The 17,069-nt window shown below is 43.6% G+C and overlaps 1 protein-coding gene across 6 annotated transcripts in view; it reads right to left on the bottom strand.

Annotated features, from left to right (window-relative positions):
* Positions 1-406: 406 nt before the first annotated feature.
* The window catches only part of YEATS2 (YEATS domain containing 2), an 86,373-nt gene continuing 69,710 nt past the window's right edge, over positions 407-17,069 (bottom strand). For 5 of the 6 annotated variants that reach the window (XM_031968018.1, XM_031968016.1, XM_031968014.1 and 2 more), the window contains 10 exons: positions 16,795-16,926; positions 15,325-15,423; positions 14,291-14,402; positions 11,553-11,626; positions 9,476-9,555; positions 8,887-9,088; positions 5,646-5,872; positions 4,811-4,885; positions 2,904-2,977; positions 407-2,378 (listed from right to left, as the gene is read on the bottom strand). In XM_031968018.1, coding sequence (XP_031823878.1) covers positions 2,270-2,378; positions 2,904-2,977; positions 4,811-4,885; positions 5,646-5,872; positions 8,887-9,088; positions 9,476-9,555; positions 11,553-11,626; positions 14,291-14,402; positions 15,325-15,423; positions 16,795-16,926 — 1,184 coding nt within the window. In that variant the 3' untranslated portion in view covers positions 407-2,269. The remainder of the gene's footprint in view (positions 2,379-2,903; positions 2,978-4,810; positions 4,886-5,645; positions 5,873-8,886; positions 9,089-9,475; positions 9,556-11,552; positions 11,627-14,290; positions 14,403-15,324; positions 15,424-16,794; positions 16,927-17,069) is intronic. The other variant, XM_031968017.1, reaches the window with a different exon arrangement.

Raw genomic sequence — 17,069 nt, forward strand, 5'->3', positions numbered from 1 at the left:
AATCCCTTTATCAGTTTAGTTTTCTGGTGAAGGAAAACCTTTCCAAAGTGAAAATTTATAAGGAAAGACCACTTCTCCCTCTGGCAAATTTGTTTTGCCAAGTTTTTTAAACTGAGTCATTATTTCTTGGGGAGGGGGGATGTGGAAAAGCTTGCTTCAGGCATATGTTTGTTTTTCTTCCCGGATCCTCCTGCAATAAGTCCAAAGAGTGAAGACTTCAGTGTTTCAGCCATTGGAGTTATTGACTATTCTGTTGTTATAAGCTTAAATTGAATTATATTAAAAAAAAAAAAAAAAAAAAAAAAAAAGCTTATTGTGATGAAAAAGGGAAAACCAGTACGGTAAAGATATTTGTCTCTTTAAAAAATGCCCAAACACCTGCACTTCAGAGTCGAATAAGCCCATCACAACTACTAAAAGAAAATTTATTGTATCCATGTATATTACATAATTATGTTACACATTATCATACAAATACATTGGGGAAGTCTTAACACATAAGGAGATCTTTAATTATTCAATATTTCCTTTGCTGAAAACTTGTTTACTATATTCTCCCAGTCAGTGAAAGGACTTGCTTTCCTTTGGGTCTGCCATGGACCAACTGCATCCTTTTCCTCTAGATCTTAGATTTTAAAGATTCTAGAGAAAACTTTCTTTTGAATCCAAATATATGTCTGCTATTCTCAAATGTCTTGGGGGGTTCCTGTAACTGTTAAAATATTCTGAGTCTTTACAAGTTAAATGATTTGTATTTGGTGTTCTGAGCATGCACAGTACCAAACAGCGTTCTCCTCTCCCAGACTGCTGGATCGCATGTTCCAGGAAGACGGCTGTGACCAATGGGCCCCTCACTTCATTCTCCACCTGGGACTGCCCTTACCTTCCTCTGACTCAGCCACTTAGCCTGGGCACATGAAACCATTTGGATGGATCCTCACTTCTGGCCACATAAGAGGCCAGAGGCTCCTCCAGGGCGGATGGGGGCCAGCTCCTGCTGATGGACGCCTCTCTGTTCGGCACCCCATATGGACCAGGGGATGTGACCAGCTGCACCGGCTGTCTTCCACGTGCCCCGGGTAGCAGGCCAGGGCTGCTGCTGAGGAAAAGCTCTTCCTTGTCTGCTGGTCTCTCTTGGGCTTTGTTCTTGTCATCATCAGGGTGTTGTGAGGCCTCTGCTCAGAGCTGAGGGACTTTCTTTGTCTTCCTCCCCTGAATAAGCACACACACACACACATGTGCCTTTGCATTGTTTCCTTTTCCTGGGGAGTGGGATCTGTCAGAGCTCATCTCCTCAAAGGCTCTTAGGTATGGAGGGGGACTGTAATGTCTCCTTCAGTCTCCTATCCAATGCAGGAATCCTTTCCATTTGGCCTTCACTGGGGGAATTTTCCTAAAAATGAACAACTTTCAAGCAAGCCCATCGGCGCACACACGCTGCAGATGCCGGTTGTGAACGGGGTGCACATGGCAAAGGGGAGTCCATGCATGCAAGGGAGCAAGCTGCCCACACAGACAAGCCGGCTGATCAAGCTTCAGAGGATGATTCCAAGCTGCTTCTGCTTTGCTTCAGGCCCAAGATTTCTGGCTGCTGCTGATTCCCCACCAATCAGTGGTTGGATGTTCACGATTGGAATGTTCAAATTTCTTACCAGTGTGTATAGCTCAGGACGTGCCCTGGAGTCTGCTTAGAGAGAAGCGGGGGCATTCTGCTTGTCCTGTGTGGGGCCAGTTGTGCCGATCCCAGGGACTGCTGCAGCCAGTCCTGCTCAGCTCACTGTCCAAACCACCGCTTGCAGAGGTCCTGCCACAGAAGTTGCCCCTCCACACAAGGCAGGTCCCCAGGGCCACCGGCACCTCTACCAGAGCTTCCCGTCAATCACTTCTAGAACAATTCTTCTCCCAAGACAACAGTGGGGAGCTGCCCATGAGCCCGGAGCCCAGTGGTAGTGCCCAGCACACAGCCAGACCCGCATGGCCTTCCCCAGAGACCCTGCCCAAATCGGGGAGGCTCCAGAGGGGCGGTGGAAATAAATCAAGGCTGCCTCAAGATACCCAGGGACACTTCCACCATTCCAGCTTTGGCTCTCCCATGCTCTCGAGTCTTCACATCAACCAATTAAATCCAATTGGAAAGAGTTTGTTGATCCACTCACTACTTCACTTAGTGACTGGTGAAGAGCATGGGCCCAGGCGCTCGCGTTGGGATCAGCTCCCAGGCTCTGACTGAGTCTTCCCATCACCCTATTTTTCTGGGGGCATCTTCAGTTTATTGCTCCTTGCTTAATACTCCCATATGTTTGTTAGTGAGAAAATCAAGAAAGGGAATATTACAGATGGCCTGGTGAATATTCATCACTGTGATTTCTCTTGGAGCCCTGTACCAAAGGAATGAAAGGATGTTATGAAGAATAATTAACCCAAGTAACTCATGACCCGAATCAATGAATTTCTCAATGGAAGGATGTCACCAGCCCCTGTCCTTCCCACACAAAAGCTGCGATGACAAGACTACTGGAATAGCTGCAGAAACAGCCCTGGCAATATTTGGGGAACCAGATCGGAAGCTCTTGAAGCTGTCCAGATGTGAGCACTTGTTACTGAACCAGATCTTTTAAACCTCGGGTGACTGAGTGGAATTTATGATGGCCACTCACCAAGGGGGACAAAGTACTCTTCTGTCCCTCTGAAAGAGGGCTGGGGAGGGAGACTGGGTCCCAAATGGCCTTTTCTCCAACCACATCCTGCAAACCCAGATGGGGGCTGGTTAGAACAGAAACCCTTTAATGGTACAAGTGGGTGTTTTCTATCCCAATGAACTCTAGACTAGGACAGTCTAACGTACTGTCCAGTTGCTTTTATTTCTATATCTGATGTCACTGACAGAGATGATAAGATCTTACCTGCTTTGAGATGCTGTCTGGTATCCAACGGCCAGAGCCTGTCTCAGGATGTCGCTCACTAGTTGCTCAGTGGCCTGTAACAGAAGACCCTGTTATTTGTCAGCCTGACCACCACTTGTGGGAAATACAGGGCCCTAAACCTGAAGATTATAACGTTACCAAAGGTTTGAATTTTGGATCAACAAAATCTCATGATTCTTGAAAATGATGAAGCAGGATGATTTTCTGGCAAATTGAGCATTTTTCTTGGAAAAACATTATAGATTTTAAATTATATTCATGTATGTGTATAAACTTTTTTGTGCATATGAGTATTAGATGGGTTACATTTTTAAATGAAAAGACAAACCAATGAAAAAATATTCTAACTTGCTTATCAGGAAGCAACCACATGACATTTTTTATAATTTGAAATGAAAAAATATATGGAACTGAACCCATTAATCAACAGAATGGAAATCAAGAATTTTAACAGATCCCCAGATCCAAAAGGACAGTAATGAGATTCAGAGAAATCAAGCAAATAACCAAAAATGTTGGGTGGAAATCTATAAAACAAGTGGAACATTTTCTCATCTGAGAGAGGAAAAGTGCCAGGGTAAGAAGAACTGAAACCTGAGATCCCCATCCATCACTCCTAAGAATGAAGGCATCAGGATGCTTGGCTTTCCAAGCAAGTGGGCACAAAGGCCTTGCAGAGACCCTGCCATTAGAGAGGAGTCCAGTGACTAGTGTGGAAATAAGGATAGTTTCTGGAAAAGGATTGGGGGAACCCTTTACCCTTTCTGGGAGAATACAGCCTTCTGACACTGAGCTTTGGGTTTCAGACAGGCCAGAAGAAGCAGGTGATCTTTACTGGGAAAACCCAATGAGAAACTATGTGACGAAATCATGAAAGGACTGTCTGTGGAGAAAGGAAAGGGGTCACAGACAAGGCTGTTCACACTAAGGTGTGTGTGGTGTCCCCCCGACACCACAAGACCTGCATCCATGAGGAAGGGAGAGTTTTCAGGATAAGGAGATATGAAGGCTACTAAGGAAATGAAGCTAGAAAGGAGCCTCCTCTAAGGGGGCAGCAGTTTCGGAGCTCGGAGAGCCTCGCTGGGAGTCTGAAGTGAGGTCCAGGTCTCTGACAGTGATCTTGCCTACATGTTTGAGTAACAGGGACAACAAACAATGACAACAACAGCTGTTTACATGAACACTTGACAATTATCATTTCATCTGATCCTCACCAGTACCCTGGGAAAGAAGGGGCTCTCAGTACTGGAAGGACCCCGAGAGAAAGGTGTTCTGAGTCTGGGCACAGGATATCCCTGGGGCCTGTGAACCTTTTCTCTCCTTGTCTGGGGATCTCATTTTTTCACTCTTGCTGCGACTTCTGGTAATGAACTGCCTCTTTCTGTATTGAGTAGAAACTCTGTGATTGGCCCTGATAACTAACCTGAGGCTCATAACAGTGTTGTTTCTGTTACATTTGCTTTTACTTGGCTTTCAAGAAAGTGTTAATATAGGAAATGACAACATATGTAAAAATAAACATAATCAACTCTATTTTTAATCTGGGCCTCTTTAAAGAATACTTTAATGGAACTTATGGAAGACTTGTTTTTCCAAGGGCAGCATCAGCATCAACTTTTGTGACTGCCCCAGTCTTTGTTGGTCTGTGATTTTCTTTCTCTAAGAAAACACAGAAACCCAAATGTTATACCTTCAATGGGATAAAAAACTGGGTGGGATGCAAACCTCTCCCTGTCATGTACATCTGGAGGGAACTAACTGAGGAAGACTAGGAGATAGGGAACAAAAGGGAACAGAGACTGTCCTGTCCTGTCACCCAAAGAGCCTCATCATTTCCTTTTAGCACTGGGCCCTGAACGCTTCCTTCTAGGCCACTGGCTGCCTACCTTTAGAATCATATCTTCAACAACAGATGCATACGTGTTCTTGTGAAGTTCCACAGGCTGGAGGGTGATTCCAATCTGAGTAGAGAGAGAAGGAAGAAATCGCATCCATTCTGTATACATATAAACAATGTGCTCATCCCCACATGAAACACAGCTGAGTGGAGGGAATCAATTAAAATCAATGGGAAAATAAACATGAAAAAAATTAGGATTTCCCCATATGATTCAGTTTACTCTAGGGCTAGTTAAAGCTTAGCTGACCCTCACTCTAAACCACTCTTGAAACTTGGGATACTTCACTGGGATCCATCCAGGGCTCTGAGGTGAGCCTTTGCCTACCTTGCTCAGAACCAAGTCTTCACCTCACTTCCTAAACTATTAACTCCAAATTATGGTCTAGTCACAAGCCCCTTTTTCCAGTTCCCTTCTAATTGTTGCCTTCCCCTACTCCTTGGGGGCAGTAACAGTCTTGCTTGCCTTTGCACCCTGATTATGTACCTAGACCAGAGCCTAGCACCAAAGTGCTTAATAAATGCACTACTTTTCAAAGGTCACAATCTTATAGCCTGCCTTCCTGCAAGGAATATCGTGCCTGAAGTCAGTCAGGGGGGTCTCTGACCCTTTGGATGCCCTGGAATCAAATTCAGAGGCCAAGAGAGAGGGAGCCACTTTTGACCCTTGTCTTTTGCTTCCCTCTGGACAGTGGGGGGCAGTGGCTGCTTCTCACCCCGGGGAGGATCTCCCCAAGTGCCCTGTGACCCACAGGAAGCGCCTTCTCTATGCCCAGGGGCACATGCCCAGGGAGGGACAACTCGCTCCTCATTGGCTCTTCTACCTTTTGTGCTGTGTCGCTGACAAACTCGGACGCGGGCATCGTCTCCAAATAGAACTTCATTCCTGCTTGCTTTTCTTCCTTTTCTTTCTTGATGTTTATTTTCAGGGGCTCAGTGACACTGAGAATGTCCACCTCCTCATCATTCTCAGGCTCACTTTTCTGAAACTGCTGCAGACCTTCCAGTTTTCGGCAGAGATCATCAGCGGTGCTGAAGGATGATGGACACTCTAAATGAGAAGTCAGGAGTCGTATGATGGAGCAGCAATACACAAGTCTCTTTGATTTATTCATCCCCAAGCTTCTAAGAGATAAGAAAGTAGGAGCAAGAGCCTGGGGAACTGAGGAAGCTTGGACTCAGAGGTTTGAGCTAGAAGATCTCTATGGTCCCTCCTAGCTTTCAATTAATGCTGTGAATGTGAGAAGCACCTAAACCTCCTCTATGAATCACGAGGCTACAATCTTTGCTCAAATGGAGCCATATACAATGCAGAACTGGGCTGCCATTTTTTTCCATGTTAACATTAATCACAGAGCTAGAAAGGCACATGGAGATGCAATCCTCTAGTTCAATCCTCTCATTACGCAGAGAAGATAATTAGGATCAGATAGATGGAATGACTTGTCCAAAGTTTTGTCTACTGACGGCCAGCTCAAAAGAGCTTTTGCTGTCATATAATGCAAAAATTAATCCCATATATTTAATCTTTACTCTGTGTGAGACAGTGTGGAAACTGGAAAGAAGTACAAGATATGGTCCATAACTTTAAAAAGTTTATAATCATGATTGGGAAGAATGATACATGTAAAAAAAAAAAAAGGCAAAACAACGTGGTACATGACAGGGGTTAAGTGGCAAAAACAATGAAAAATGGCAGACAGTAAATGGCACAGGATTTGAAAAAAAAGAAAAGAATTTTATGGACTCAAGTGATCCAAAAGGGTTTTATAAAGAAGACAGGAATTACACTAAACCTGGAAGGATGGGAAGGAGGAGTCAGAGGGTAGGAAGAACAGAGGGGATCTGCAGAGGAGGAGAAACAGTATGAGAAAGACACAGAAAAAGGAAGAAAATGTAACATGTTTGGGAACATTTCTGGGGGGAGTAAGAGACCTGACTAGGGAGCCAAGCAGAGGGCAGACAAGTGGGAGGGAGTTCTGAAGACCAGTACAGACTTGATTCTGCAACCCACGGTCAAACACAAAAGCCTTTGGAGCAAGGATACTTAGGGACATGACACTTCAGCAAAATCGCCTGATGGGAACATGCAAATGGAGACAAGAGACAAGTCATAGACTTGAAATCCAGGAATCCAGGGTTCTTGATGGCTATGATGATGATAACAAAGGATGGGGGAGGTGGGAAAGACATTTTCTGTGTTAGGAACTGGTCAATGGACATGAAGATGGAAAGAAGAGTCAAAGATGACTTAGAAGGAAAGGAGTCAGGGAAAGTTAGTTTGGGAGCTGAATATGATAGTGAGTAATGAGGCTACATTTGAATGGAAATGGCTGGAAAGCAATGGGAATGGAGGGACCAGAGGCTATCACCCACTCCATCTCCAGAAACTGGGGAAACTAGAGGCTATCTACTCCCTCCATCTCCAGCCACTGTGTCTGCACTCAGCTCTGGCCTGCCGGGTTCCAGTCCTCCATCACATTTCCCGGACGTCTCCAGCCAAGTTGCAGTGAGCGTTCTTCCCACTCCTTTTCTAGGTTGTCTTTCCCCACTAGAATGGAAACTCTTTAATTTACATCCCCATTGCTCAGTTAGCACAGTGGCTGGCACATATTAGGGGCTTAGCAGATGCTCTACTGAGCTACGCTATAAAAGTTCAAAGGTGAATACATAGATTTGACAGTCAAAATCACAGAGAGAGATGGAAGGGAGGTCATGGAGAAGATGATATGAAAGGAAAAACAATGCATATTTACATAATTCTTTGAGAAGGAGAAACAATATCTGCAGGCAGACTGCTAATTCTTGTGAGAACAAAACGGGCCTAATCGTAGCTCAGTATTCTCGGCCACAGTAATTCATTCACAAAAACCATGTATTAAGGCTCAGAAGTACAATCTCCACTGCTCGGTGAAGAGGCAACACTGCTTTACACAGGACAGGTCATGCCATACTATCTTCATATCCTTTTTCAGATGGGGTTATTAGACTCACAGATTAGAGAAAAGTTGTAGACAAAGTACGCTTAGTTTTCAGCAAAATGTGTAACAAAGTCTCCACACTATACCTGTGGAGGGGATGGAGATAAGGGTTAGATGCTAGTACGGTTAGCTGAGTTTGGAACTAGTTGGACGACTGGCTTACAAATGTACTCATGAATTGATGGATGTCAACCTAGGTCAAGGTCTTTAAGCAGAATGCCCCAGGGACCTGTGCTTGGCCCTGTACTTTTCAACATTTTCATCAGTGACCTGGATGAAAGCAGAGATGGCACTGCTTGTCAAAACGGGCTGAGGAGGAGAAGCTTCCAGGACGTCCCAAAATTCTGGACGAAAGAACTGAATCCAAACAAGGCATTAGAATGATGGATCAGATGAAATCAAATCAGATGAAATTTAAGCAGGGCAAAATATAAAATTCTGTATTTGAGCTTTAAAAAACCCAGTTTTTGTGAAAAAAGATCAGCAGGTTTTAGAGACTGCATGTTACATCCAAGTTAAAAAAGTAAATGTTTATCTTGATTGTGGAGAGTCACAAGAGAAGGAATGTCCCAAAGGAAGGAGGAAACAGTATGGTGGCTGTCCTCTGCCTTGGTCAAGTCACAAAGGGAAAACGATATTCACTTTTGGGACCACCTTTAGGGAAAGATAAGCTGGAGACTATTCAGAAGAAAATAGTAAGGATGTTAAGAAAACTGGAGAACTTGTCACAAAGACCAGTCAGAGGGATGTTCAGTTTGGAGAAGAAGAGACTCAGGGAGAATCTTGTAACCTCTTTCTGTATCTTAATGATTATACATGGGAGAAGAACATTGCTCTGCTTGGGCTCCAAAGAGCAGAGTTCAGAAAAACAGGTGAAAGATGCAGAGAGGACAATGCTGGTTTGATATCGGGGAGACTTCTAAACAACTGAAGCTATCCAAATGTGGAAGTGACTGCCCTGAAAGAGAGCACTCCCTCATGGGAGGCAGGACCTCTTCTTGGGGGCGTAGCAAGAAGACAGAAATCGAATCCCTAGCTCCTTCTGAGATGGAAGTGACTCGGCCTTCCTTCACTAGCTTCTTACCTGGCTCACTGTCTATCTGTGTCAGTACGTCCTCAATGGAATCACCATCATTTCTCAAGCTCTCTGGGTCTGGTGGAGTATAACCATGGCAACGACACCAATGGACAATGTGCTTGGTTTTGAGGGGCGTCACATTGTGAAACCTGGGATTCTTCTCCAATATTTCTTGTAAGACTTTTCTCATTGTCATTGCTCGTTGCCACTAGGGGAAAAAAGATGGAATTTATATTCTCTAATTCATAAACATCAGAAGACATGAAAATTCTAAAACGGCAACTATGTTTCTGCCATTTTGGGATGGGGAAATTAGATACCCTAATTCCATGTTAGAGTGAACATCTAAGAGATTTTTCCAAATGTGAAATTTTTCACATTTTTCCAAAAATTTTCCAAAATTTTTTTTTGCATAAGGGAAAAACATAATTTCACAAAGCATCTAACCAAAGTATTGTGTAAAGAACCTCGTGCTGAGCTCCAAAGAGGCAAGGTTTAGGCCAGCAGGTTGGCAGCCAGAGATTGGAGGAGTTGCTACCTTTTCTCTCCAAATGGCTTTTTGACACACCCTGGTGATAGATAAAGACAGGATTACCTCTGCTGCCCTCCGTTTCCCAATGTTCCAACTATAATACTGCTCCACAGAACTTGCACAGAAACAATTGGCATCTTCACCTAGAAAGCATACCGCCAGCAAAGTCTGAATTAAGTTTTGGTTAAGATTCAAGGCGTTATCGATATTACTGTCATTGGGAATGAATGTGCTTTAAAAAAGCACATCATGGGGAAAATGTGCTAAGTGTAAAGGATTTAAAGTGGACACCATTAATATTTTAAAAATCATATTGTTAGTAACAATGCATACACTGTATAATAAAAATATTAAAGAAAAAAGAAAATTAGGCTATATAGAATTAAGAAGTACAATTTTAAGTGTAATATGCTCTTGAACACAGACATGCTTGCTGATGTTTAGATTCAGAATTCAAAATTGGGGAAAAAATTAAGTGTCCAGATAGTCAAGAAAAAATGCAGAGAAGAGAACAGAAGCATTCAAAGGAGGACAGAAAAGCAAGATAGCTTTGAAAACTAACATGGAGAACTTAGCCTGTTCTAAAAAATAAGCTGGAGCAAGAGAGTCATTGTTCATGTACATTCTTCTTTTTTGTTCGTCAGCTATGGAAATATCTATGTGTGCTGGTGTTTTTTAAGTTCCCAATAACAAAATAAAAACATTTTAAAGAAAAAAAAAAAAAAAGATCCGAGTCAAATGTGAGTTGCTGAAGACAGCTCCTGAGTCCCTTAGAACCACTTTTCTTGATGCCACAGTGGGCAGTGCAAGGCCACCGGGATGAGGCAGATGCCAATAGTCACACACCTGCCCCACTGAGCAACTCACTTTAGCTGAGGAAGGAAATCTAGTCAAATCAAGATGTTTGCAACAAGCAAAGATAAAGAGTCTGAATTTGAGTAACCTCTGAGCTCGGACTTGAAGGGAGAATGTCGGTGCCAAGAATTCAGGTTCAAGGCCCTAGTTCCTTAAGAGTCCTTCCAGATGTGAGATACAAGAGGACAGGGCGGATCTCAGGAGGAGGATGGCGGAGTCAGCGTGTGCCCTTGACAAGAGACTCAGAGAGCTACGCGCTTTCAGCAAAGGAACGGGCGCACGTCCTGCCTGGCTCCTCTGCCTCCAATGCGGCTCTGCCCAAAGGTCTTCCATCCCCCGCACAGTGAAGGGCAAACCCCAGAGCTCCCAGCACTTCACCCTAATCCATCTTCCTGGCCCGGTGAAAGCCCGCTTTAGCCACCAGAATGGCCTGTCCCCAAACCCCCTCCCCACTTTCATCTTCTTTGACACAGTTCCCCATCCATCTCACCTTCAACACCCATCGCCAAGGTTACCTCCTCGAGAAAGCCTTTCCTAATCTCACCAGACCAAAGCAACCTCTCCCTTTCCTGACAAACATCATATTATTTATCTATGTACAAGTTTTGTCACTTCTCTAAGGCCCAAACTGATAAGGTCAACCTTTGCATCATTCCAGAATCAAGCACTTCCTAAGTGTTGGCTGAAGGAATGATCTGGACCTATCAAATCATCATTGTTGAGTACAGGCCCGCCTAACAAAGTAGGCAAATACTTTTAATGATTAAAGTGCTAAAGGACTGGAATAATTTGGAGGCCTAATACCAGAATCACAAAGATAGGATTCTTCTTGGATTTATAGCTGCAGTTTACAAAATATAACATATAACCAAGAAAATATATACTAATATCAAACACTAAAAATCTTTTCCAAATAATAAGCATAGAATCCTTTATTGCCATGTTTTTCTTTTGCTTCTGGTTTTCTCTTTAAATGACCGTTAGGTGTCAAAAATTAGACACCAGGGGAAAATAATGCTGTTGATAAATTTCAAAACTAGACTCTTAACAATAAACATGTAGATCCTATTTTCCCAGGTCAGCGACAAAGGAAACAACAAAAGACCAGCTGGCTGCCCAACAAACCATTCATTCTCACCCCAACTTTTATTTGATTAAATTAAAAACCAAAACAAAATAAAAAGCCAGTACTATTAATTTAAATTACACTCAATGTTCTTAGTGCAGAGTCCAAAGTGGGAAAAAAAAAAAAAAACCAACTCTCTTTTCATTATCATTTACTTACCCTTTTTAGTGATTAATGGGATCTTCTTTACTATTGCTGTTAGAAGTTGTTGGGTATTTTCTAAATGTTCTATGCTACAAGGGATTAAAAAAAAAAGGCAATAAATCCCATATATTAGTTTTAAGTCTCATTAGATATAAGACTTTTTTTTTCCTGGAAAATTACAGAAACAAGGATGTTTTAAAACATCCCTCTTGTCAGATCCTTTTCTAAAAAGGAAATTAATCTTTTTTGGTTCCTCTTTTCTGCCAGGTATTGGGATCCCTAGAAATAGTAATAACTTGAGCACCAGGAAACAATGTAGAATAGCTACTATTCCACCAAAAAAAGTTCCATCCCATCAGAAATATTGGGTTTAGATGGTATACAAGCCTGGGAAGCTTATCCCTGGGTGGCTGGGATTCTAAACCAATGCCTCCCGTTCATGTAGCGCTCAGCAGTTAACAAGGCACTTGACATGTCGTCCTTCATTCTTGCCACACTCGTGGAAACTGGGGCTGCACATGCTAAGGAAGGGCCTGCTGCTCTCAATTCAGAGTCCATACTTTCTACTGTTCTAACATATTTCAAGATGCAGAGGGGAGAAGAATAATCAGGTGGCAGTTTCACATCTGGAAAGGATAAATATTAACAGCCCGTGACACCCAAAAAGCAGAAGCGTCAGGATGAGCCAGATGCAGACACTAGAGCACATCTCACAGGCTTTTCTTTCTGGAGCCACCAACTCCACTCTCAAAAGCTCAGAGTACTCAGGCTCCTCGGCTCAAAGAGCTGTCCCACATCCCCTAGGACTGGCTCTGCCCTCATCCTTTTTACAGAGGAGGAAGCCAGGACTCCAAGACAGCTCATAACTTGGATTTAAGGAGGTAATAAACAAAATGGCCAGATTAGGCCTTAGTAGGTTATTAGGCACCTGGATAGAAACACAAATGATAGACCATGCTTGAAAATAAATGAATGTTAATGAGATAAAGTATAAAAATGCTTTCTGAATCTTTTAGAGCTATGTAAATGGTGGCCATCACCCGCCTGCCACTCTGCTAGTACAGAGTATGACTGCTTCTTAAAATGGAAAATATTTTTAGGATGTAAACTCATTTTCTGAAGGCTTGCTGAAAGAAACTTGGGGGTAATTTCATATAAGCTTCATCCTACTCCCAAGTGATTTCCCAATAAATCTCTATTCTTTGAAGGCAACTTTTTTTTTAGGAAATGTAGTTTGGAGACTTGGTATGGTAAAGCATATTTAAAAGGTCATTCTTAACACTGTAAATGGAAAGAAAAGTTACTACAAAACAACTGAAAGCAAATATTGCCAAAATCACAGAGAATAAAGACTGGCCCTGAACTTGACTCAAAATAAACACTTATTAAGCACTTACTACATGCTTGGCCCTGTGTTGAAAGCTAACCTTGCCCTCATGAAGCTCATACTCCTCTCTTTTGCAAGAATAGAAGGGTCAGCTGGTATAAGAGACTACCTATAAAATAAGTTTCTCCTTGTTTTGGTAGATTTTACTTAATTTTTTTTTTCTTCTCTTTTTTGATTTTTAAAAAATGCTTTTGTCTTAAAAAAATTTTTTTTTTTTTAACTATGGGATGGCTTGCTAGAAGAGGAAAACAAGGAATGCAGGCGAAATAAAATTTACATCCTGTAAAAAATATATCACTAAAAACTGCCATTCTTATTAATTGCTATTTAACTATGTTAGGTCTGAATAATCATGAGTGACTTCTGTATGTGATAAAGACTGTCCAGTTTTTATGTTGAATTTTCAAGTGTAGTTTGGGTTCTAGTAATGCAGTATGAGGATCTATCATTAGTTTATGAGGGACAGAATTCTGGCACCTGATCACCCGTAAGTATTCAGGAGGTGTTAATTTTTGCAGCTTAAACTCCTATGCCTCCCAGGTTCCACCATTTCCTTGGACCACCTCCTTCCTTCAATCAGGAAGCCCGGGCTGTCTGGAGGTCACAGGGCTTGTTTTTAATTAGCGCTGTGCAGATTTTTGTTAGGCGGCCTTTCTTGATCTACCGTCCATTTTACTGCTCCAAATCTACATTAAGAATGGCCTCCCCCCAGCATTAGCTGTTCTAATATTATTCTGATGGAGCCCTGGTTCTGGATGCCAATTAGTTTCTTTAATACACCTGCCTTAGCTTTCTCCAGGGGACCTTTTTGCTCAGTGTGTGAAGAAAACCAAGCTATTTTTACAAACTGCCTTCATCCTCTGGTTCAATTCGGCCTGTAGGTCCAAGCTTGACATTTTCCATCTCTGTATTGTTGTTGGTGTAAAAATTTTGTAAATAATATTCTGGGCACTGGAAGAGGTTTCCAAGAAGTGTCCAAGTTGGTCCTTTAGTTTGTTTTTTACATGGTCATATGACTTAATGCGCATCAAGCGTTTTTAATAATGTTTTGGGCAATTCCCTCATTAGCTTGGAAACTGCACTCATCTCCTGCGGAGAGGCCTGGGACCTAAGGATGAGCTTAAGTTGCACCCCATAGCTGCAATGCATTAGATCACAGTTAAAGGTCCAGCTACAGCTCGCAGTCACTCAGCAGATCACTGAATGCATCTAGCCAAGGATGAAGCAATGAGGAGAAAGGGCAGAGCCACGGGTCGGGATCCCTGGCCGAGCCCAGGGCCCAACAGTGGGTCACAGCCATGTCGTCGCCACGCCCTCCCCAAAGCCCCCAACAGCCCAAGCTCTCAGAAAGAAGAGAAAATGTTACTTGATCGCATAGTTCCCCAGTTCAGAAGTCTCTTCCGTCTTCACTTCTGTCTGCACTTCCTGGGAGACCAAGGGGAGGCCATTTGCTCCTGTGGTTTCTGGTTCCACCTTCACTGCAAAGGGAGACAAGCAGCGGTCAGGACACGGGCCGAGGACCACGTGTGGGGACTCCAAGGCCAGAGCGGCCCCCCGGCCCATGACGGTGCAGGAGCGCTCCTCCCACAAGCATCCTGGAGCAAGAGTGCAAAGAGCTAAGGCAGAGACAGCGAGGATGGAGCGCCCCCCCAATGCTTGAGAAGCAACACTGTTCTCATTCTCCAATTGCTGCCCTCGTCACGTCCCCTGACTCACACCTCGACTTGCTTGGCCTTTTGGGCAGAATGACCAAGATAAGAAATAAGACCCAAGTACTGGGTTGTTCCCCAGCTAATGATCCAGGGGCTTGAGGTTCCTTGTGGAGACCAACAATGTCTCTGCCGGCCCCTAGCGGTCACCCCCAGCAGTCACCCCCAGTGGTCCTCATCAAGCCCGTGTCTTAGCAGCCGTCCCCAGACCCGGAACCTTGTTTCTAGACTGCATATTTTACCCACTTTTTAGAGCTCCACTTTTAGGATGACATTTCTCAGCTTAACAACTCTTGGGAGCTCCCTGTTACCCAACAGAAAGGAAAAGGACAAACTGAGAAAGGGGGAGCGAGGGGCGCGTCCTCAGGTCTCAGAGATCTCCATATCGGCTCCTCTGCCTCAGCCCCCACTTCCCTTTGAGGACTGATTCTGGGACTCCCAGCAGGAAGTGAGGGCAGCATGGTCCTGCAGACTTCCTTGGAAGATGTTGTTCCAACCTTTCCCACTGACCACAAGTTTTCCCATTCTACCCATCCTTCAAGGCTCACCACAAATGGCAAATCTTCTCATGCTTCTCAACTCATCACCATGCCCTGAATTATAAGTGTCTACCACACCTTGCCACATGGAGGTACCCCATGGGAATGCATCTTTCTGGTGTTCTTTTTACTAAGAAAAATAAACACTTTACCTTTAGTAACAGTGGCTGAAGGAGAGCTGACAGCAGCCAAGCTGGGGGCCACCACGGGGGGCATGGCAGGTGTCTTGTTGGCAGACAGCGACTGAACTACTGAAGGGTGAAATAAAATTATCAATTGCAATGTTCAATAATAAAAGTTTCACACTGTGCCCTGCTTCCTCAATTTCAGGACTCCTTATTTCCAGCTCTGACACACAGGCAGAGCTGGGGCCTCTCCACCTGCCTGCCCTCCCCCTCCCCCTTTCATGGTCATTAGTCCAAAGGTAAACATCCTCCTGAAACCACTGTCACACCTTCCCCTCATCCCTCCAGCTCTAGGCAGAGAAGCAGCTCGACAGAGGAGTAAGCCTTGGAGCAAAGCTGAGAGATGATGACTAGGGGGTCCAAGACCTCACCCTGGCTCATCCTTGTACAATCAATCAGGCCCAAGAGCTCCATAGCATGGATGCTGCTCCCTCCCAGCTTTCATGAGAACCAGATCTAGAGAAAGGGACTCCAGGGGCAGCAACTCCCACCCCTTATTTCACAGCTGAGTTTTCCACTTGTTGCTCAGGAACTGCTCATCAAAAACTAACATTATGAGAGCTACTCTGAAGGTCACAACACGCTGCTATCCTGTGGTGTCATTCAAAATTATTCTAATCTTAAAGAAGAATGAATTCAGGATGAAAAAAATTCTAGGGCGATAAAGAAATCAAAATCCTTTTACTTTACTGAGATCTTAACAAATTTACATGGTGGTACCAAGTTTGTTATGTGTGGTAATGTGGGCTGGAGATAAAACCAGATAAATTAATCCACAGATAATCCAAAACCTTCCTTTGAGTAAAGATTTCAAACTTCAGAAACTTTCTATTTTTTTTTTTTTAAGCTGGAGCTGCTAAGATGGAGTTCATTACTAATTCCTTCTTTTTCCTTGGGCTAGAGGTGTCAACAAGAAGTAAAACAATCAGCATTTATGAGTCTCATTCCTCTAAAAAGTTTTAGATGATTCCTATTTCTCCAAGTGGAAAACAAAAAGAGAATTATTTCTTTACCAAGCAAAGCACACTGACATAGTCAAGATGCAGAATCCCAGAATCTTAGAGCTGGAAGAGATTTAAAATCCATCTAGTCCTACTCTTATCTGAACAAAAAGTTCTTCCATGACATCCCCAGCAACTCTCTATACCACATGCAGTAGAATCCCATGACCTCCCTTCAAGGCAGCCCTTCTTATTTAGGGGCTTTCGAAGCTCTTCTTCTTCATGGGCACTGTTGGCATTTCATTCTTGAGCTCTCTCTATCCCTCTTGGGAGGAAATCCTCCATAAAAATTTGCACTATGGAATTCTAACCATTTCTTCCTAAACTCTCCCAAATATACTGTGAAAACTCTACCATAATCCCCTCCAATCACCCTTTGTAAAGTAAGACCCAGGAAAAAGCCCCTTTGTCCCGAACCCATGTCTGGGGGCTTTACCTTTATTCATGGGCATCAGGATGGTCTGGATGCCCCCGGATGCAGCATTTACACTGAGTGGCTTAAGCTGGCTGGGGATGGTTAGGACAGCCTGCTGAGGATTAGACTGATTGGAATGGATCTTTAAAAGGCCTGAAAGTAGAAAAAGTTCCCCATGAGGGACTGAGTGTGCTCGGACTACGGCAGTACCCATTGGCTCCCCCGGCCCAGGCCACCCTCTTCCTAAAGCAGCCGGCCCTCCCACCTTTCCAGGATCTTTCAATGAGGATCCCTAG

The sequence above is a fragment of the Sarcophilus harrisii genome, chromosome 4, assembly GCF_902635505.1.
Source record: "Sarcophilus harrisii chromosome 4, mSarHar1.11, whole genome shotgun sequence".
NCBI lineage: Eukaryota > Metazoa > Chordata > Mammalia > Dasyuromorphia > Dasyuridae > Sarcophilus > Sarcophilus harrisii.